Source organism: Erpetoichthys calabaricus, chromosome 13 (genome assembly GCF_900747795.2).
Source record: "Erpetoichthys calabaricus chromosome 13, fErpCal1.3, whole genome shotgun sequence".
Lineage (NCBI taxonomy): Eukaryota > Metazoa > Chordata > Cladistia > Polypteriformes > Polypteridae > Erpetoichthys > Erpetoichthys calabaricus.
This window is the reverse complement of record NC_041406.2, coordinates 73,772,662-73,794,947: the sequence shown is the minus strand read 5'-3', so window position 1 is coordinate 73,794,947 and position 22,286 is coordinate 73,772,662. Positions and strand designations below refer to the sequence as shown.

General features: G+C 37.2%; 1 protein-coding gene across 1 annotated transcript in view; it reads right to left on the bottom strand.

Moving 5' to 3' along the window:
• The window catches only part of fam171a1 (family with sequence similarity 171 member A1), a 217,512-nt gene that overhangs the window by 85,321 nt on the left and 109,905 nt on the right, over positions 1-22,286 (bottom strand). Inside the window, exon 4 of the mRNA XM_028817121.2 lies at positions 12,592-12,750. Coding sequence (XP_028672954.2) covers positions 12,592-12,750 — 159 coding nt within the window. The remainder of the gene's footprint in view (positions 1-12,591; positions 12,751-22,286) is intronic.

Below are 22,286 nucleotides of genomic sequence, written 5' to 3'. Positions count from 1 at the left end.
ACTTGAAATTCTAATTAGTATGTAACCTTGTTTAAACAGGACTATTTGGAAAAGCAGCTTAGAAGCAAGAATGAAAATCCCCCAGTAATAAAATCTCACAGTGATATTATGAGCTAACCAACACATAATGTGTATTTAGTGTATGTAAAGCATTAACATTTAAAATGTGTGCTGCAATAAAATATAGTATATATAATGTAGTGTTAAAACAGTAACATTTAAACAATCAAGCAACAAGTGAACCAATTCATATAAAATGCAACACACTTGCAACTAGCTTGTTAAGCCTGTCAAAATAATGAATTAATTTCCTAATGTAAAAATTTATGTACTGTATATACCAATCAGCTTTTTTTTTTAAATAACTTTCATATTCTTATTTTAAAGTGATGGTGAACCGTCACAATGCATTAAATCTGACACCAGCCATACTGACCAAATATTAAATCTTTCCTTACTTGCTTTCTGTGGAATGAAATGAGAACCTATATTAGACATTCTAGATTACTCTAGAATGAATCTAAAAGGGGTTACTCTCTGCCAAATTGTACATACACTCTTTGCCCATTATGGGTCTGGACTGGCCCTTTCTGGTTCAGCTTAGGTCGGTTCTCAAGGCCCATGCAGTGACTGGATCCTCTCCTCTCCCCTTTCACCACCTCAGTTATTTTTTTTCTCTTTGCCTTTGTCTTTTTATAAATGCCAGTCTCTTCTCTAATATCTTACGCAATTCCTCTATTAGACTCAGTCCTTTATATTGAGTATGCACAATACCTTCTTTCCAGTATCACCCCATTTAAAAAAATATATCCTTGTTGTCTTGGAATACAAATTATCAACACATGCAATTTAAAATCATGCATCAATTGTGCATTATATCCTAGAAGCATTTTGCTATGGGCCTTTCTCCTGAACCTTTATGTTCTAGAGCCATCCTCCTATCTTGCAGTACTGGTCTCATGACTGTTTTTATCTTTTCAGTTCACTCAAACAATCACCATTTTTCTCTTCATATCCATCTTTCACTGGACCTTTCTTCCCATTCTATCATCTCTCTCTAGCTGTCAAATCAACCCTTCGCTCTCACTAAAGACTATTATTGAACCTCTGAAAGTCCTTCTTTTACAGACCTTTGCTTTTTGAACTTTCTACTAAGAAATCAATAGATATTCTAAAATAAACATTAAGACCTCCTCATCTGCTATATATCATTTTAGATGCTGGATGTTCTTACAGCATCAACTAACTGGCCATCTTGCAGTAATCACAGATTTTGGGATTGGCGTGGTTCTCTCTTTTGGTTTTTCCTGTTCCTTTCTTCTGTTTTTTTTTCAAGCACTTAGCTTCTTTAATTTTACATTTTTAAATTTAACCAATCAATTGTTTATATGACATTGTTTGTTTGAAATATTCTCATTTTCAACTCTCTAATAAAAATTGTACCACAATAAAGCTTAATAAAAGTGTATTTCATCTGCCAAAATACTACTATGATATTTTTTCTAAGTACTACTTTCTCTATCTAATACTTTGTGAAACAGTAATCAACAAAATTGGTGTAACAAAGATATTGCCTGCTGACGCCATTAACATTGTGAATGCACGTGATTTAGTCATCAAGTGGCAGCTATCCAGGGAGAGCTGAAGCACACACATAGCATGCAATCAGATGGATGGATGGATGGATGGATGGATGGATGGATGGATGGATGGATGGATGGATGGATGGATGGATGGATGGATGGATGGATGGATGGATGGATGGATGGATGGATGGATGGATGGATAGATAGATAGATAGATAGATAGATAGATAGATAGATAGATAGATAGATAGATAGATAGACACTTTATTAATCCCAAGGGGAAACTCACAAAAGTTGTGAATGTGAAATTATAGAAAAAAATGTGAAGTTATAGATATAAATTTACTTTAAATCAGGTTAAAGATTCCTAAATTTAGTACAGATGTTTTAGCATAGACAGAGGGGTAGTGTAGAGCTGTCATTCCTGCCTTACAGCGCAAGTAAAGGACACCCACCCCCCTTTTTCCATCCCACACCTGAGCCCCTGAAGTTTCATGTTGTACCACTAGATCACACCATTTAAAAAAAATCTATAATAAATAACTGGATTAAACCTAAACTGGTACTTTATAGGTGATGGACTAGCACTCTGGGTCCAGGGCCATTTTCTACTCTGAACTGAATTAAGTGTGTCAGAGATGATTACTGTGAAGGCTGGTGTCAGAAATTAATGCTTTGTTATGGTTCACCATCATTTAAAAGAAAAATTATAAAAAAAATTAAGAATCAGATTGGTATATAGATTGTCCTGCAAAAAACCATCAGACTGTCCACCACGTTTTCTTCTTGCCTTTTACCCAGTGCTACTGCCATATCACTGTCTCCCCGCGATTCTAAACTGCGTGGATTAGTTCTACCCCATAACACATGCAGTATTAAATGTACAGCATACGTCTATAGCAGCTTTTCAATTCTTGTCATTTGATTGCGTGCTACATTTGTGCTTCAATATGCACTTAACCTCTTCCTCAAATGCTGTCAGTGGGTAACTGGAGCACACTCATGTATGAAGTTACAGAGTGCAGTAGGCAAAATCTTAGTGAAATAATGCAACAAAAATGTTTTTGTGAGTGGGGGGAATAACCTTCTATATATTTTATAAAGCAAAAAAAAAAATAACTGTCCTAAATGTGTTCATTAGAACTAGAACAAAAAATGAAAATTGCCACTCACAATCTATAAACTATAAAATAAACTGCAGTGGGCATGCAGGAGTCCATCCACCTTGAGGACCAATCTATCAAAAGACACACCCAAACTGGGCACTATTTTCAAATGATAAATCTTTAGGCTGGGCAAGAAACAGAAGTCATATGAAGAGAGTCATACGAACCAAGAGCAAGTATGCAAGCCCCTCTCAGAAAGCAACAAACACTTGAGCTAAACCTGGCATTCCACATTTATATAAACAGCACTTAGTTAATCTATTTCATAAACTGCTTACATTTAGTACACATTTCACAGATACACAAACTACATGATGGCACTTCATATAAAATCCAAAGTGGATGACTTACCTTGGCTCTTGCTGAAGAGGGTTACAATTTTGTTAAAGCTATACCGAGTTTGTACACACAGACTGCACTGCAGATACACTGAAGAAGTGAGCAGTTAATGAACAAGTCAGGCTTGATTGGGGCATTGTTATACAATTTATGTTTCCGAGGAGGAGTTTCCCTTATTAACTCACTATGATCACTTCTAGCTATAATCTACTGCTAGAGGACCTAAGTTCAGTCAAAAAGGCTTACAAGTTTGTGATATAAAATGGCATTGCTAACTAAGTTTTTGAATATTAGCATGTTTGAGATTTATAACAGGGTATAGAGAAGTATGTCCACCTATCCATTTTCATAACCTGCTCCCTTATCTGACCCATTTTTAATATTTACTACCCATTCTCTTAAACTTTGGTACGTAGTATATATGGGAATTGATATTCAAAGACATGCCCTCTCTTTTTCAAATTTTAGGCTCACTATTTTGTGAAAAGAAGGTGGACACATTGACATGAAATCAAAATGGCAAAGGGCCAGCATGCCCGCTATATTCTGAAAGTAGTAATCTATACAAAAAATACAAACAATACCCTCAATAAGCAGCAGAAACCCAGCATAATCCACTATAACATCAACATGTTTATCTAAGCTGCAAATTACAGAGTTAGAAAAGAATCCAAAACCAAATTTAAGAGTCACAGCAAAACATTAAGAAAATTCTAGCATGTGGATATTTAAACATATTAATGGGGGAATGCCGCACTTCAATTTCCTGGCATTGTTCTTTGCTGACTACATTAAAAAGATGTAATGCTGGGTGTGTAGACATTATCAACACTGAACGGGAAAATGAGGGTTTGAGTCAAACAAAACATCCTCTGTAATATTGAAAGTTAATAAAAAAAATGTAAACACTTGATTTTCATGTAGCGACACGAATCTTGATATTGTTCAGATGATACAAGTACCAGTCAACTGGAGAAGAAATGTTGGAGTTATTTACTTTCTAGAATGAGCATAGGCTTACTCAAGCAGACAGAAGCTTTTTAATGAAAGGTTTATGAAAAAGAAGAAAGTGAAAGGAGAAAAAAGGTTCAATCGAGGAAAGCTATTTTGTTTTTATAATACTGCGGTCCTCCTGTGCTATTTCACTGTCATGAAGAACAGCATTTGAGACAATAGACTGTCTATCTTACAAAACTTTTTTTTTTATCCTGTTCTTAGCCTCAGTTGCCCTACAGGCTACTACTTCCAGAACAGCTATTAAAAGTATTATAGAGCTTAAGTGGCAGTGTGCCCAGCCCATTTTCCTTTAAGCTTTGATAAGGAAAACATGAGAAATTGATAGCTTTGTTTATCAGCGCAATGCTAAGATGTAGGCAAATTACTTTAACTGAAAATCTTTGTAACTTTCCTCCTCTTCCTAAGCAAAACAACAACAAACAATACAATAAAAAGGAAGCTCAGTAGCAAAATGATTAACACCTCTCCCTTAATTATAACTGAATCCAGGGTTTGATTCATGGCTTGGCACTCCGGTTTCCACATATGCCAATGAAATTCAGCCATGGTCAACTGGCCTGGTATGAATGACTATGAGAGTATGCTCTTCCCTGAACTGCTGCCCAGTCTAAGACTGGTTTCTACATTGCATGATGCAGCTGGGATAGGCCTAGGATAGGATAGAAAACAAATGGATGAGTAGACTACAGCTGAAGTGTTCTTTATAATGTGATGGGTTTGCAATTTTGAAAACATATTCAAACATGACCTTCTATTACTAGGTATTTAATAATGTTGTTACAACTAGGATCAAAAAATATTACAAAGAATGTATCAAAATGTATTTAATTGTTCCAGCAGTTTACTATAAAACACACCATATAATTCAAGTAGTGCCTTCTCTCAAAATAGGCTCATGGATGTAAAATCATATACAACTTGCAAAATTAACTGAAGTTTTGACCCCTTGACAATACTTTCCTTGTGTATTTTATTATACATTTATTAAAAAACACACACACACGCACACCAAAACATTTTGCACATTATATAATGTTAGTGGCTATAAATGCTTTAGGAGAGATAGACAAGGAAGGAAAGTAGGGAGTATGCTGATACATGTCAAAAATAATATTCAGGTCCATGAATTCAAGATGGATGTAGAGAAATCATTAGAATCACAGTGGGTTAAGCTAGTAAGGCCTATAGCCAGGTATTTGGTAACTGGAGTTTGCTATAGGCTGTCAGATTCTGATATTTCAGAAAATAGCATATTATTTAATCAAATAAGAGAAATGTGCAAAAAAGAGAATGTAGTGATCATGAGTGACTAACTTTCCAATCATTGATTCAGAATCCCCTATAAGAAATACAAGAGGAAACCGATATGGTGCTGCAATGACTGTTGTCTCACCTAGTTTGTTTCAAGACTAACGCTTGGTAATGCCTGCCTAGAACTCTTCAAACAATAAAGACAGAGTAATAAAAACAGAAGTTTTTAATACTTTAGCAACAGTGATTCAAAATGACAGAATTTGAGATAACCTTTGAAAACACACAAATACACAACAAAATGAAGGCTTATAATTTGTGGAAAGCAGGCTTCATGGGGAGGAGGAGGGATCTAGAAAACACTAAATGCAGAAGGTAAAAACTCACCAGCTATAAATAATAGGAGGTGTCACTTCATAAACCTTCTGATCCAGGCTTGAAATAAGTATATTCAAAAAACCATTAAAGAAAAAAAGACTAAAAAAAATTGTAAGAAATTGATAAATAAGGGCATTATTAAAAAGGTAAAACTGTAAAGGTCACTGTACAGTAAAATTAAAAAAACAGCCTGACTAAGAGGAATACTGCACACTACAGAAAAGAGATCAAGAAAATGAAAGGTCAAAAGAGAAACTGCATGTGAAGCCAAAACAAACCGTAAGCAATTTTCTGAGTACTACTCTAGCAAAAAGACAATAAAAGAAAATTAAGAACCCTCAGGGGCACAAAAGAAGAAATTACAGAAACTGATAAGGAAATAGCAAATGAATTGAAGAAATATTTTACCCAAGCATTTATAAAGGAAGAAACAAATGGAATGCCCCATGCAGAAGTAAAAGTACATTCTGAGTTGATATATTTTCAAATGGAAATTTCAGTTGAGCTTCAGGCCCTTAATATGTTGACAATTGATAGAATCCATGGACCTGATGGTTTTTTTTACAAATTGTATTGAAAGAAAAGAAAGATGTCACCTATAAAATCTTAAGTATATTTGAGCAGTCACTTGACAGAGGAGAAGTACCCAAGGACTGGAAAGTTGCAAATCTGACTCCAGATTTGTCTTCAAGAAAGGACAAAAAGTGGATCCTGGTAATTACAGACAAATAAGTCTTACTTCTGTGCCATGTAAAATTACAAAACTATTTAAATTTTAAAAATACCTTTATGAAAAAAAAAAAATACTAAAAAACAGCCAGCACGGCAGAAAGATCTTGCCAAATCAATCTTTTAGGTTTTTATGAACAGGCAACTACAATACTTGACAAAAGAAAAACATATAATTTACTTGACTTTGAAAAACCTTTTGATACAGTACCACATGATGATTAATTCTAAAATGAAGTTGTAGGCATTAGAGGTAACCTACAAAAATAATCTCAAGTTGGTTAACTGACAGGAGACAAAAAGTACAGATAAGAGGAGAATGCACCACGTGAAGTGAGGTCATCAGTGAAATCCCTTAGAGGTCTGTCCTTGGACCATCACTTTTTCTGATTTATATTAATGACATTGATCCTAGTATAGTTAGAAAACTTGTGAAATTTACAGATGATTCTAAAATTGAAGGAATAGCAGATACTGAGAACGCAGCAAAAACAATCCACAACACTTGAACAAGCTTCAGATCTGAGCCTCCTATTTACAGAGGCTGTTCTGGGCCCCTGGCAAGAACCAAATGAAAAGTGATTGCCCATCTTTTACCAAAAACATCTATTAATAATGAGGTGTTTCCTTTGAAAACTCTTCTTGTCTTTGAAAAGTTAATTGGGATCATCTAATATCCCTGGCTTTAATTGCAGGCTATATTCTCCTGAAGTTAAGCAATCCATTCTTTGGTTTCCCTCAAGAGTGGAAAATATGTTAATATATTAGATTACAGTGCAGTACTGTTTCCATATTTAAAGGATAAGTGTCTAAGAATACATGCAACATATTTTCATCCTGTCAGGTGTAACATCACTTGCAAAATGCACTTTAATGTAGAAAAGTCATGATGTCATATGCGGGCAAAAGGAATGTAATTATAAAAACAAGATTGTAGACACTGTTCTACAGGAAATAACCTTTGATAAGCATTTAGGGGTTTATGTTCACACAATGTTGTCATCATATAAGCAATGCGCAGAAGTGAGTAAAGAGACAAATAAAAAGTTACAATATATTGTAAAAACCACTGAATTAAAATCAAGGGAGATTAAGCTCAGACAATATAACACACTAGTAAGATTGTACCTGGAGTACTGTGTGTAGTTCTGGTCACCACACTACAGGAAGGACATAGCCACATTTGAAGCTGTTCAGAGGACAGCAACCTAGTGCATCTCAGGTCTTAAGAACATGTCCAACTAATAGTAATAATAATAATACTTAGTATCAAGCAAAGAAAGTATTTGTGGAGACCTAATTCAGGTCTTCAAAATTCTCAAAGGCATTGATAAATAAAGTAGGTCCAGCAGAATTGTTTCGACTTAACTGTGAATCACATACTCAAGGAGACCAGTGGAAATTAAGGGGAAATTCATTTATGACTGAAGCCAGAAAGCACTTCTTTATGCAAAGAGTTGTGGGAATCTGAAACACACTACCAAACCATGTAATTGATGAAGAAACCTCGAGAACCTTTAAGAAGTATCTGGATGATATTTATTTATATTAGACGTTATATAGACGTTGTGCCACAGTGGCTGGCATACATACACACACACACACACAGGTTGAGCAAAAGTAGGTTTACAGTTGTGAGTACATGAAACAAAGTTTATTCTTGTATTATTTGTCTTCTACTTCTTCTTATTATTGTTGTTGTTAGCGATTGTTATTGCAATTATTATTATTTCCATAAGAACAACTTCAAAACCTACTTTTGCCCAGCCAGTGTATATATATATATATATATATATATATATATATATATATATATATATACAGGTGCTGGTCATAAAATTAGAATATCATGACAAACTTGGTTTATTTCAGTAATTCCATTAAAAAAGTGAAACTTGTATATTTGATTCATTCATTACACACAGACTGATGTATTTCAAATGTTTTCTTTTAATGTTGATGATTATAACTGACAACTAATGAAAGTCCCAAATTCAGTATCTCAGAAAATTAGAATATCAATTAAGACCAATGCAAAAAAAGGATTTTTAGAAATGTTGGCCAACTGAAAGGTATGAACATGAAAAGTATGAGCATGTACAGCACTCAATATTTAGTTGGGGCTCCTTTGGCCTGGATTACTGCAGCAATGTGGCGTGGCATGGAGTCGATCAGTCTGTGGCACTGCTCAGGTGTTATGAGAGCCCATGTTGCTCTGATAGTGGCCTTCAGCTCTTCTGAATTGTTGAGTCTGGCGTATTGCATCTTCCTCTTCACAATACCCCATAGATTTTCTATGGGGTTAAGGTCAGGCGAGTTTGCTGGCCAATCAAGAACAGGGATACCATGGTCCTTAAACCAGGTACTGGTAGCTTTGGCACTGTGTGCAGGTGCCAGGTCCTGTTGGAAAATGAAATATGCATCTCCATAAAGTTCGTCAGCAGCAGGAAGCATGAAGTGCTCTAAAACTTCCTGGTAGACGGCTGCGTTGACCTTGGACCTCAGAAAACACAATGGACCAACACCAGCAGATGAAATGGCACCCCAAACCATCACTGACTGTGGAAACTTTACACTGGACCTCACGCAACGTGGATTCTGTGCCTCTCCTCTCTTCCTCCAGACTCTGGGACCTTGATTTCCAAAGGAAATGCAAAATTTACTTTCATCAGAGAACATAACTTTGGACCACTCAGCAGCAGTCCAGTCCTTTTTGTCTTTAGCCCAGGCGAGACGCTTCTGACGCTCTCTTGTTCAAGAGTGGCTTGACACAAGGAATGCGACAGCTGAAACCCATGTCTTGCATACGTCTGTGCGTGGTGGTTCACTTTTTCTACCACATCTTGTCCTTCCCTTCATCTCTCTATTAATGTCCTTGGACACAGAGCTCTGTGAACAGCCAGCCTCTTTAGCAATGACCTTTTGTGTCTTGCCCTCCTTGTGCAAGGTGTCAATGGTCATCTTTTGGACAACTGTCAAGTCAGCAGTCTTCCCCATGATTGTGTAGCCTACAGAACTAGACTGAGAGACCATTTAAAGGCTTTTGCAGGTGCTTTGAGTTAATTAGCTGATTAGAGTGTGGCACCAGGTGTCTTCAATATTGAACCTTTTCACAATATTCTAATTTTCCGAGATACTGAATTTGGGACTTTCATTAGTTGTCAGTTATAATCATCAACATTAAAAGAAATAAACATTTGAAATACATCAGTCTGTGTGTAATGAATGAATCTAATATACAAGTTTCACTTTTTGAATGGAATTACTGAAATAAATCAACTTTGTCATGATATTCTAATTTTATGACCAGCACCTATAGTGTGAGAGGTAGCCCAAACACCATCAGACAGACACCGGCAGTTCTAAAAAACACATGGTTTATTTACACTTTACACCCCGCACACACACAGTGCCTCGTCCCAGTCACCCTCACACAGGCCTTTAATCGTCCGTGGGGCCGCCTTTCTTCTCTTCCTCTGCAGCTTCATCATCCTCCTGCACTCGAATCTGGCTTCCCGACTGTAGGAAGGCGGCCTCTTTTATAATCACCCGGATATACACACTGTATGGTAGTCATTCAGTACACCACCTCCAAAGAGAAAGAAGATGCATACTTAGACCCTTAGACCTATTGCCGTTACCTTCTGGAGATGTACATCTATTTGTTGTTTTGTTTATTTATACATACACAAATACATACATACACAGATACACACACACAGAACATATTTTACGCAAAACATTTAGAGGAAGTTGAGGCCGTGGTAGGAAAGATAAGTTATTTTCCCACTGTGATTAGCTATGCAGTAAGTTGTGTTTAAGCAGCATCACAAAATTCTTTAGTGGCATTTAGAGCTACATAACATGCAAAAGTAATAATCAAGGTCTTAGCATCAATGTCCCTTCTTATTAACAGAAAGTTCAGTCTTTTGTTTTTTGTTCCAAGTGAGATCTCAGATTTCTGAAAAATATCATCCATTTGTTATCAAATCCACTTAATCATAAAGGGCTGGAAGGTGCCAGGGTCTTTTTGAGGCACAAGGTAAAAACAAACTAGTTGAGGTGCCATCGCTTTTTGCAATCCATTCATGTGAAATTCTAATAGCAATATACGTGTGTGCCTTTGCTAAATGCCCAGCACTTACAATCTGCTGATATCTGCTACAGTGAGGCTGAGAAAAATTTATTGTTCTAGGATATTCCAGAGGTAAAAAAAATATACAGTATGTATATTTACACACACTATATCTATATATATATCTATCTATATCTATATCTATATCTATATCTATATATATATATATATATATATAAAATCCCTATGGCGTCCAGGTGTCCGTGTGTGGGTGTCTTCTGATGACGTGCGCATGCGCGGGGCACGGTGCGATGCGCGATATTACTGTCACAGAAAGTTAGAGGCGTTTTACGGAAATACAAACCAGTATTACTGCGAGAGGAAATTAAATGTACACAATACAATGACGCATATTACAGCCACATACAAGCCAGTATTATTGTCAGAGGAGATTAAAGGCATATTACCGACGCGCACGCCTGTATTACTGCCGGAGAAAATTAAAGGTATATTACGGACGTACAAGCCAGCAGACATACAAGACAGTATCCTTCAATAAGGGCGCGCACAAAAAGGCGAGCCCTTATTCGCCGCGCTCAATTGAGGTCACCCTTTTGAAGCTCGCCTTTTTGTGCGCGCCCTTATTGAATAGAGCCGTACAAGACAGTATTACTGTCACAGAAAATTAAAGACACACAATACATGGCGGCAGCCCACGAAGAACGGTCAGCTCAGCAAGTAAACATCAACAAAAGAAAGGCTGAAAGAAAGAAAAATACGACCAACAAAAAGAATGAGGTCAAAGTCCCTTGCCATTTAATATAGACTGTTCCTACTAATGTTTATGCACTACTGTTCTAGCGCCCGTTATTGTAACGGGCTAAATGACTAGTGTATATATATATATATATATATATATATATATAGAGAGAGAGAGAGAGAGAGAGAGAGAGAGAGAGAGAGAGAGAGAGAGAGAGAGAGAGAGAGAGAGAGAGAGAGAGAGAGAGAGAGAGAGAAAGGTATCACAGCGACACAAGTGAGCTGATTAAATATCAGTTGCCATTACAAGCTCAGAATATTAGATGCATTTGGCTTCTGCCAAGTACTGCACAGGCAGATTGCATGTCATCGGGTGAATTGTGACTACTTCATCACTTTCACATCGTTCTCTTTCAGAGGTTCACAGAAATGTAAATCACTTAAACAGCAGAGCAAAGTCAATGTGCAATATTAACTAATAATTGACATAAAATAATTAAAATAAAGCATCTAAAACCCCTTTAGCTTTAATTCTCAATCTGTGTGCCATGCGTATTACAGATAGATAGATAGTACTTTATTTGTCCCAAAGGGAATTTAGCTTTGGATAAAAGTTCAAGAAATGTAACAAACAAACAGCAATCACCTCAAAAGACATATTAGACTTGGTTAATAATAAGAGTGTAGCCACAGTGAGATATTCTAAAGACAGATTATCGTTGGTGTCAATGAGCCTCAGTAGCATTTCTTGACACACTTCTGTTAAATAATTTGTTGTTGTCTAAATGTACTCAAAGACAGGGGGCAGGGTTCTAGACCTTTTCTTGAAGTCTATCCTCAGTGGTTCCCACTATAAGTAATTTGTTGTCTAAAAGTACTCAAAGACAGATTTGTAGAGTGCTAGACCTTTCTTTGAAGTCTGCTCTCATATATTTGTCCACTTTACTTTATCAAAAGCAGCAGACACAATATCTTCAATGCTTCCCCCCATTAAAACACGTCTCATTTTGCACTCATCACACCTTGTTGCTCATTCCTTCCACTGTTTTCCCTAAGTCACAGTGCTCTTCAGGCAAATGAAGAAACAAATCCAGCCACCTCCTGTCTCTTAATAAAGTTCAATTTACTTCTTTCAACATCTTGGTTTGTTGACTAGAATACCTAGAAAACTGCTCAATAAACACTAAATAACATTCAATTTTACTTAACATCTATCAAGAGGCAGATAAATAAAAACAGCAACAATCAGATAAAAACTGGAAGCATTCAAAATAATATAGTGTTGCCATACCTGTTCCATTCCCATTAAGTCCCTGCAAGTATGGGAAATGGTGAGCTTCGCCAGGCGAACATGCCACAGTTAGAAATGCAGTGAGATTGCCAAATGTGGTGTTCTGAGGTAACTTTAATGATCTTCTGTGAAACTGAACCTTTGGCTGGAGCCTTGAACCTGTTGAAAAAATAAATGTTAAGTTTGTTTCTCAAGTAAGGTTTTGTAGAATATATGCTATTTGTACTCAGAAGGTATCATAACATCTTAGTATCAAAGAAATTGTATGATTTATGATGGGCAATTTCATGACAGCTATCCATCCATCTTTCCATTTTTGAATCTGCTTAATTCAATTTTATGTTTGGGTGTAATGCAGAAGCTATACCTCGATTGACAGACAGTTTGCTAAAGGGTACATTCAAATACACACCCACACATTTACTTATATAGGGTCAAATTTGACTTGCCAGTTTACGTAACACAGCTGTCTTTCAGAGAAAACTACAGCACGAGAAGCAGGCAGACCTAGGGCTTTAAATATGCATTTCTGCAATTTGTAGTTAACCAAAAAAAGTGTTCCTTCATAAAATTAATTCAATTTATAATAAAAGTTGCCACCTGGGATTAAGAATCAAACTGTCTAAAAACACTTTGATTTGGAGGGCAATGGTTTCCACTTTGTTATTATCTTATCTGTCCCATTTTTCTTCTTACTTTTCCTTTGATATCCATGTGATCAGATTCATAAGACAATTTTTTTTTTATATAAAGACTACATAGTTCAGCATGATGCCTTAAGTACCAAAATGTCCTGTCGTTTATTCACTCCAGTCAGTACCTTCCATCATTTTTTAGGATGTGGTTGATGAGTTGACAGTAGGGCACAACCAATAATATAGGGTGCCAATATATCAGGCTGAAATTTAGACTTCACACATGCAGTGGCATCGACTGAACCTGTACTGATGTTATGATGCGGAAACCTTTCCAGCAATGCATCTTTATTACATTACGAATTAATCGTTAACAACATATATGCTAAACAATTCTACAAAATCTGAAATGCTAATCTTTGCCCACATTCATCATCCACGGGACTGACAATAAGACATATTTTTACAGAGGATGCATAAAGTCATTCAAGTTATACTCAAGTTCACAATTTTTCTGTTAAAATGCTGTATTTCATGTTTTTCTATGTTTCCCCACTGACAAAATGTCCACTATATAGCCTACTCCAAAGTGTACACAAGGTTTTCGTCACTAAGATTGTTTTGTTTCAATGGTCAGGTTTTTATCCACTAAAAATCAGCTATAATTTTCCTTTCAAATGGTTATACATTTGTCCCTGTATGCTGCAGCGACTGCTTGATAGAGTACTTACACTGTTAAAGTTTGAAGATAAGAATTTGTCACTATTCCAGTGCCTGTTTTCTAATCTAAGCGACATGCCCATCATTATTAAGTCTGAATTTTGAAATGCCCAGTCTGACAGCTTTCAAAAGAGCAGGAGCTTAACTTTTTAAATCATATAGACTTGCCTCCATATTGCAGCGATTGCTTGATAATACCATTTATTTGTCTCTTAATATACTCCTACCCACTTTGTTTGTTGCTAGCTCAGTAGGGTGTTTTCAAACTTCTCCCAAAATGCAACTCTGAAGAACACACACATTACTCTGGCTCTTGAGTGATATGCAAATAAGAAGCTAACCCAAATTGCCTACATCAGCATGTCAAATAAACAGTCATTTCTTCATGTCCATCAAAGAAATCTTCATATGATACACACCCTTACAAAGCTGATAGGTTTACCTTTACCTTTAGAGCTGTAATGAACAAAATGTCTTGTGGATTTCTTTGTGTTTTTAAGTCACACTATTTCTGTATTATGTGGTCCTCACTGACCCTGTATAAATTGTGAGAAAAACTGTTTTGTGATTTGCTTTGCTGAATGTGTTACAAATAAAAAAAATAATAAAAATACAAGCAGATAACTGCAATTTACTGAAGTCATTTGTCTCAGCTCATGAGAAAATGCCAGATCTGTTGGCTCCCAAACAGCTTTTTATTTAGAACAATTACCATTTTAAATGTCAGTACAATTTTACAATATTGTTACTTATGATTGGTGCTGTTATGCTGTTTATGTTATTAATACATATGCAAATGCTATTTCTTTTGCAATAAACACCTATCTTGTTTTCAAGCCTTACTGTCTTGTAGGCCTGCGTAAAAATACAATTTACCGATTGTTATTTTTCGTTTAATTGATTCAATACCAATTCTTAAAATCTTAAGACTGATCTTGTGAATCTCTAGCCTGCCCAATTACTATAAGTAGATTTTTCCTCATCTTCGTTTTTGGCATCTGATCCAGTAGCTGTTACTAATGCACCAGTACAGCTTTCTACGGAAGAAACACTTTACTACCTTGCATAAAATGGTGTGTCCACCACAACTGAAATTAGTTTCTACACTTAAATCAGATGTGTGAATTTACTACAGTTTAAAATGTTGCATCAGTAAAGAACAACTGAATAAAAGCACAGCCATGTGTAAACTGTTGTAACACAACTACTTAGAAATAATTTATCCTGATGTCATCCATAAACATAATCTCAGTAGACATCCAAACGAGAAGAGCCTAAACAATCTGCACTGGAGATGTCACTTAGTGCCATGTTTCCATTTAATTCACCTTGTGCCCAAAAATAAAAGAATCAATAGCAGTTTTTATCTGTAACGATAAGAGACACTACACCGTTCTTGAAAACAATGGCTTTAAACAAATGATACAGGTTTTGGAACTGCGGTATGATTTATCAATCAGAAAGCAAATGAGTGAAGTTATAGTACCTATGCTTTATGAAGATCTTATGCAAAGCATCGCCACATCTCTCAGGTCACTACTTTAAAAAGGAATGGGCACCTGTGGCAGATGTGTTGTAGATAAGAGAGCTGAATGCCAGTCACACCAGGAGCAAAGTTGCTGCTGAGATGGCTGGATGTTGTTCCAAAATCCTTTCTAGCATTTCCAATGCACTGTTCCATCACATCAATCCCAAATTTGTGTGTTGGCAAGTCCAATAAACGTTGTAGATTTCTCCTTAAGCGCATTGCTAGCTGTAAAGCTATGGTGGAAAAAGTCTGCAATGCAGTTCACCCAGCAGAGCAAAAGTACCAAAGTGAGTGTGTGTGCAAAGCAGCCACAATGAGTAGCTACATCAGCTGTACCACACAGATCATATTAGTGGTACTGTCAGTCACGATGGCTGGTTCTTTGTCGTTTATGTTCTATTCAACCAACATCAACGTCAACATGCATCAGATCAAGATCCTCATTTTAAAAATGCTTACTTTTTGTCTGAGGAGGAACTGTGAGGACACATTTTTGAGATTAATTAATGTGAGTCTTCCCACTGTATCATTAATTCCAACTAATTTAAGACTATTTAAATGTGCAATAGAAGAACAAATTTGGCTAACAATTTTAGTTGAAGGGTGTCTACATTGAGATTCTTAACACTCGAACAGATTACTGAATAACATATTTAAAAACAAATCTATGACTATAATATTATCATTTACAGGATGATGCAGGCATTTATAAAGTAGATGTCACTGAACTTTATTAAAACAAGGAGCCCCCCATAATATATGTGGACTCTGATGTGGCGATACATGTTATTTAAATTATGGTGACTTTTGAATGAGTGCAGTGCTGTTTTTTTTGGTTGTTTTTTTTTTTTTTTTAAAATGAGCAATAACATTTTGCAAATACTGATGTTAACTGTTCATTGCTAATCAAGAATTGCTACTTAAATGTAATTCCTTGCTTATGCATATGTTATGAATTCACTATGTACACACCCTTCAAATAAAGTGTTACTGAAATTTGACGCATTATATTAATGTTCTATATGCATGGTTAATTAATTTCTAAAAAAGCCAGCACTTCAAATAAATCAGTGCATGCTAATTCAATCAAGATAAAATCAATACTGTATCGAATCAGAACATCAGTGTTGCTATCCATGCCTACTTTCTTGCCTTACTCTCTTTCCTGCTGGTTTGTGTTTGTCTTCAGAATCTGCTAATGTGAGAAGCTAGTGTCTTCTCAGTACAAGTGGGAGTCTGAGAAATATGCAAATTTAAATGTTCCAGTAGACTATCAAATTCTTCTTCTTCTTGTGACTTTTTGTGGTATATAAGGGAGAAATATAATGACGCCAAGCTGATTTATCAAGTGCCAGTGATTCTGCTTCTGTCCAATTCATACCCAATAAGTAAAATTTTTTATTAATGTTCGTCCTTGGTCTGCCTGGTTGGCATTTTCCAGGAAGGGCCCACTGCATGGCTCATTAGGGTAATGTGCTGTTGTTCATACGTATTAGATAGCCGAACCAAGCCAGGCATCATTTCTGAAGTATGAAACTGATGGGCAACTGGGCAGCTCTTGTCTGGACCATATCTATAGTGGTCATTTCTTGTCAGCATATGAGTGTGATTTGGCGTAGGCAGCGTGAATCAAAGCCGTCCAGTTTATCGCATTGTGCCTTCATGAGGGACAATGTCTCAGCTATATGTAGAAGAACTGGGATGATAACACTGTTACATACGTTCATCTTGGTGTATATGGAGAGCTGCTTGCTGTCCCAAATTTTCCTCAATCTGGTCATAGTAGAAGATGCCTTGGCAATGCATGTCTTGATCTCGGCTGCAGTGTTGTTGTTGCAGGTAAGCAGACTGCCAAGATAACTGAACAGCAATTGCTGTTGATGTATACCTACCTTAAATAGTACATATTATACAAATATATGCAGATAAATGCATTTCAATTTAATTTTACTATTGCATGCACATCTCTTAGGATATGTGTGTGTGCACTGATTAATTTCTTTATTCATTAATACTCTAATAAAAAATTCTTCGTATCATCAACAGATGAGAGTGCATAATATGACAACTGTTGGCAGTGAAGTTTATTCTTCATATTTAAGTCAATGTGGACTATATTATTATCTTTATAATAATATAATAATTTTTTGCATGAGAACATTGAGGAAGTTGTTGACTGCACTACTGACTACATCAACTTCTGTTTGGACATTGTAGTTCCAGTAAGAACTGTACGCTGCTATGCTAACAACAAGCCATGGATTACAAGTGACATCAAGGGCCTTTTGAACCAGAAGAAAAGGGCTTTTAAAGACGGTGATCAGCATGAGCTAAAGCTGTGCAGAAGGAACTCCGAGTCCAGCTCAGGGCGGCAAAGGAGCAGTACAGGAGAAAGCTGGAGCAGAAGTTGCAGAATAACAGCATGAAGGAAGTGTGGGATGGGATGAAGATCATCACTGGCTGCAGCTCAAAGCAGGGTACCACCATCGAGAGAGACGTGAAGAGAGCAAACCAAATGAACAACTTCTTTAACAGGTTTGACCACCCTAATCCACTCTCACCTCGGAGTACTGCACTCTCCACACATCCTTCTGCTGATACCAGCATAGGAGAGACATCCCCACCCATAATTACAACAGCGCAGGTGAGCAAAGAGCTGAGGAGACTTAGTGCCAGCAAAGCTGCGGGTCCAGATGGAGTATCGCCATGACTGCTGAAGGTCTGTGCATCGGAGCTGGGGGGTCCTCTACAGCGCATCTTCAACCTGAGCCTGGAACAGGGGAGAGTCCCGAGGCTTTGGAAAACATCTTGCATCACCCCAGTCCCAAAGGTATCACGTCCTAGTGAGCTGAATGACTTTCGGCCTGTTGCTCTGACATCACATGTGATGAAGACCATGGAGAGGCTGCTGCTTCACCACCTTAGGCCACAGGTTCAACACGCCCTTGACCCTCTGCAGTTTGCATATCAGGAGAAGGTGGGAGCGGAGGATGCCATCATCTATATGCTACACCGATCCCTCTCCCACTTAGACAGAGGCAGTGTTGCTGTAAGAATTATGTTTCTAGACTTCTCTAGCGCCTTCAACACCATCCAACCTCTGCTCCTTAGGGACAAGCTGACAGAGATGGGAGTAGATTCATACCTAGTGGCATGGATCGTAGACTATCTTAAAGACAGACCTCAGTATGTGCGTCTTGGGAACTGCACGTCTGACATTGTGGTCAGCAACACAGGAGCGCCACAAGGGACTGTACTTTCTCCAGTCCTGTTCAGCCTATATACATCGGACTTCCAATACAACTCGGAGTCCTGCCATGTGCAAAAGTTCGCTGATGACACTGCTATCGTGGGCTGCATCAGGAGTGGGCAGGAGGAGGAGTATAGGAACCTAATCAAGGACTTTGTTAAATGGTGCGACTCAAACCACCTACAGCTGAACACCAGCAAAACCAAGGAGCTGGTGGTGGATTTTAGGAGGCCCAGACCCCTCATGGACCCCGTGATCATCAAAGGTGACTGTGTGCAGATGGTGCAGACCTATAAATACCTGGGAGTGCAGCTGGATGATAAATTAGACTGGACTGCCAATACTGATGCTCTGTGCAAGAAAGGACAGAGCCGACTATACTTCCTTAGAAGGCTGGCGTCCTTCAACATCTGCAATAAGATGCTGCAGATGTTCTATCAGACAGTTGTGGAGAGTGCACTCTTCTACGCGGTGATGTGCTGGGGAGGCAGCATTAAGAAGAAAGACACCTCACGCCTGGACAAACTGGTGAGAAAGGCAGGCTCTATTGTTGGCATGGAGCTGGACAGTTTAACATCTGTGGCAGAGCGAAGGGCGCTCAGCAGGCTCCTATCAATTATGGAGAATCCACTGCATCCACTAAATAGTATCATCTCCAAACAGAAGAGCAGCTTCAGCGACAGACTGCTGTCACTGTCCTGCTCCACTGACAGACTGAGGAGATCGTTCCTCCCCCAAACTATGTGACTCTTCAATTCCACCCTGGGGGGTAAATGTTAACATTTAACATTATACAAAGTTATTGTCTGTTTTTCACCTGCATTATTATCAATCTTTAATTTAATATTATTTATTGTATCAGTATGCTGCTGCTGGAGAATGTGAATTTCCCATTGAGATTAATAAAGTATCTATCTATCTATCTATCTTTATATAGCGCTTTTCTCACTACTCAAAGCACTCGGCAACTGCACGTTAATAATCATCAATTTAACAATCAGACACTTGCTAGCACAACACCTGAAGTGTACACTTAAAAGGGAGTGACAAACATCAAATATCTCTGTGCTTTGTGTTAAAAAAGAAAAACAAAATGTCATAAGTTTAAATTAAAACATTGGAAAACAACTTCACTTTATAATTTTCTTTTCATTCTGAATTTTTTCCAGGCAATCTTGATACTTAAACACACCAGCAATATCGGTGCAATATGTATCAGTAATCGGTTCTCTTTACTGCCAACATACCAATATCATTACCGGTTTAAAAAAAATCAGTTATCAGCCTCGCCCAAATTGACACTAAGGCAAAAATCTGAGAAGAATTACTAAATAAAAAGGTAGAAAAGCTTATTTATGGAAATCAATAAAGAGGATATTCACTTGGAGAGAAGCCAAGAAGGTCCCTCACAGAAGTTCTTGCTACTGGCTTAACCTCTCTAAGCACAAAGTTCCAGTCATGTCACATAATTACACAAAAAATTCTATCAATAGTTATTGGGCTGGATGGCTTTATTGTGTCGAGATAAATCTGTCATCTTTGGCTTACACATTTAATATTTTTGTGCAATGGAAACTGGTGGCAGTTGCAGTCACTTGATTGCTAAACCTCACTTTAAAGTTTCAAGGTCTGAAAGAAAAACATGACCTTTAACGGAAACCCTTATGAGATTGAACACTTAATCAAAAGGCAAACAAACCTCAGTTTATATAATTCTGTATTACGGGATATGTTTTGTTCTTTCTTTCTAGACTTTTGTTTCCAGCTTTTGTTTAAATCAGGACACATTTTTATTTGCTGCGCACTGACCTGGAAACCAGAGAAAGGACACTGCAGCCATTATTGCTGAGTGTGTACATTATGTTGGATTGCTGCAGAGTTATCAGAACAGCATGGCCTAGTACTGCCTAAAGACTCCAAACACAAACAGAGCCAACAGAACAGAGACAATGTTATTATTATTATTAGTGGAACAGTAAACCCCATTGAAATCCTAGTCTTTCACAGCCTTAAAAGTGTCTGCCGCAAAATGCACTAGTGCTATAATCTGTTTGAACCCTCAGGGCTCTTTAATTTCAACTGTCATCTTAACTTTTGCTTTTCTTAAGATATCTTGTAAATAGTGCTTTTTATACAAGGTGCTATCTGAAATTTAGATCAGTGGAAATAAAGACTGGACATTCAAGCATGAAAAGGTTTTCCCAAGTTTTCATAAACTCTATATTATTTAATTTATTAATTTTCTAAAACAAAGTATTACATGCATATGTAATGCAAGAACTTGGACAAATACCAAATTGAGAATTTACAAATACCAATACTAGCAATATCACCACCATGTCTGTCACACTTCTGCACTAATAGATTATATGTCTCAGGATAAAGCAATTTAGCAAATACTTTTACATAATCTGTATATTTTAGATAGTAATATACACTTTTAGAACACAGTACAAACTTTTCTGCAGCCTACTGATTGACAGTGTTCATAGCTAGAAAAATACACATGCTGTAGCTCAATAGACATAAAAAATGAATGACAGAAACAAATGTATTTCATTCAAGGATATTCTCTAAGAAAGATTAAAATGAAATTTTAAAGTTAGAATTCTTCACAGCAGAGCTGTTATGATTAGGAGATACACTGGCACCATATTCAGAGTTGGTTCCAGACTTGCGCTCTTTGCTGCCAGGGTAAGCAGCAGCTGTCTGTGATCCTGATCTTGGGAAGTGTGTGAGAAAATTAATCATTATACTGAAAAGCGTTGGTCTTTCCTAGTGTTCTTCTATACATTTTAGTTTGTGTTTATTACAGCATATTTTTATATAATACATAGAAAAAGAGTGCTCACAAAATGAATAAAAAATGGTGTCACACACGTGCGAGTAGGAGGCAGCTAAAGGGCTTGAGTAGTAATACCACCACCGACCGGGGAGTAGCAGAGTGTACAGACTGTTTTTCTCAGTTACTTGCAGACCATTCCCAGGAAATCCCGCCAGGTTCCAGCACCCTCAATGACATCACTTCTGGTCCCAATGACACCACTTCCGGGTCTGGCCCCAGAGATGATGTCACTTCCAGATCCGGCCCTAAAGATGACGTAACTTCTGGTCCCGAGGACATCACTTCTGGTTCCAGCCCTAAAGATGACGTCACTTCCTGAATGGGCCTTTAAATCCGCCATCTTTACTATATGTGATCAGTTCTGTTTTGGACTCAGTCTTGTCAACAACTCTTTAAAAATTGCTATATTTGTAGCCAGGATACATTAAACGGGTGGCTGCCCCAAACCTTCATGATGTCTGGTGTGTTTATTTATGACAATGGATATATTAAAAAAAAAAAAAAAAAAAAAAAAAAGAAGCCCAAAGAGTCTAGATTGGCTGTGTCTGTGAATGTGCTGGCACCCTGTCAAGGTTCCTATGTTGTGCCAGATGGTGAAAGGATATACTGACTTTAGAACAACTCTTTGAAGATACAAAAAAATCTTTTTTTGGAAGAAGTGGAATAAAATCTCTGAGCTTAATGTCATACACTAATAGGTACCAATGAGAGCACAAT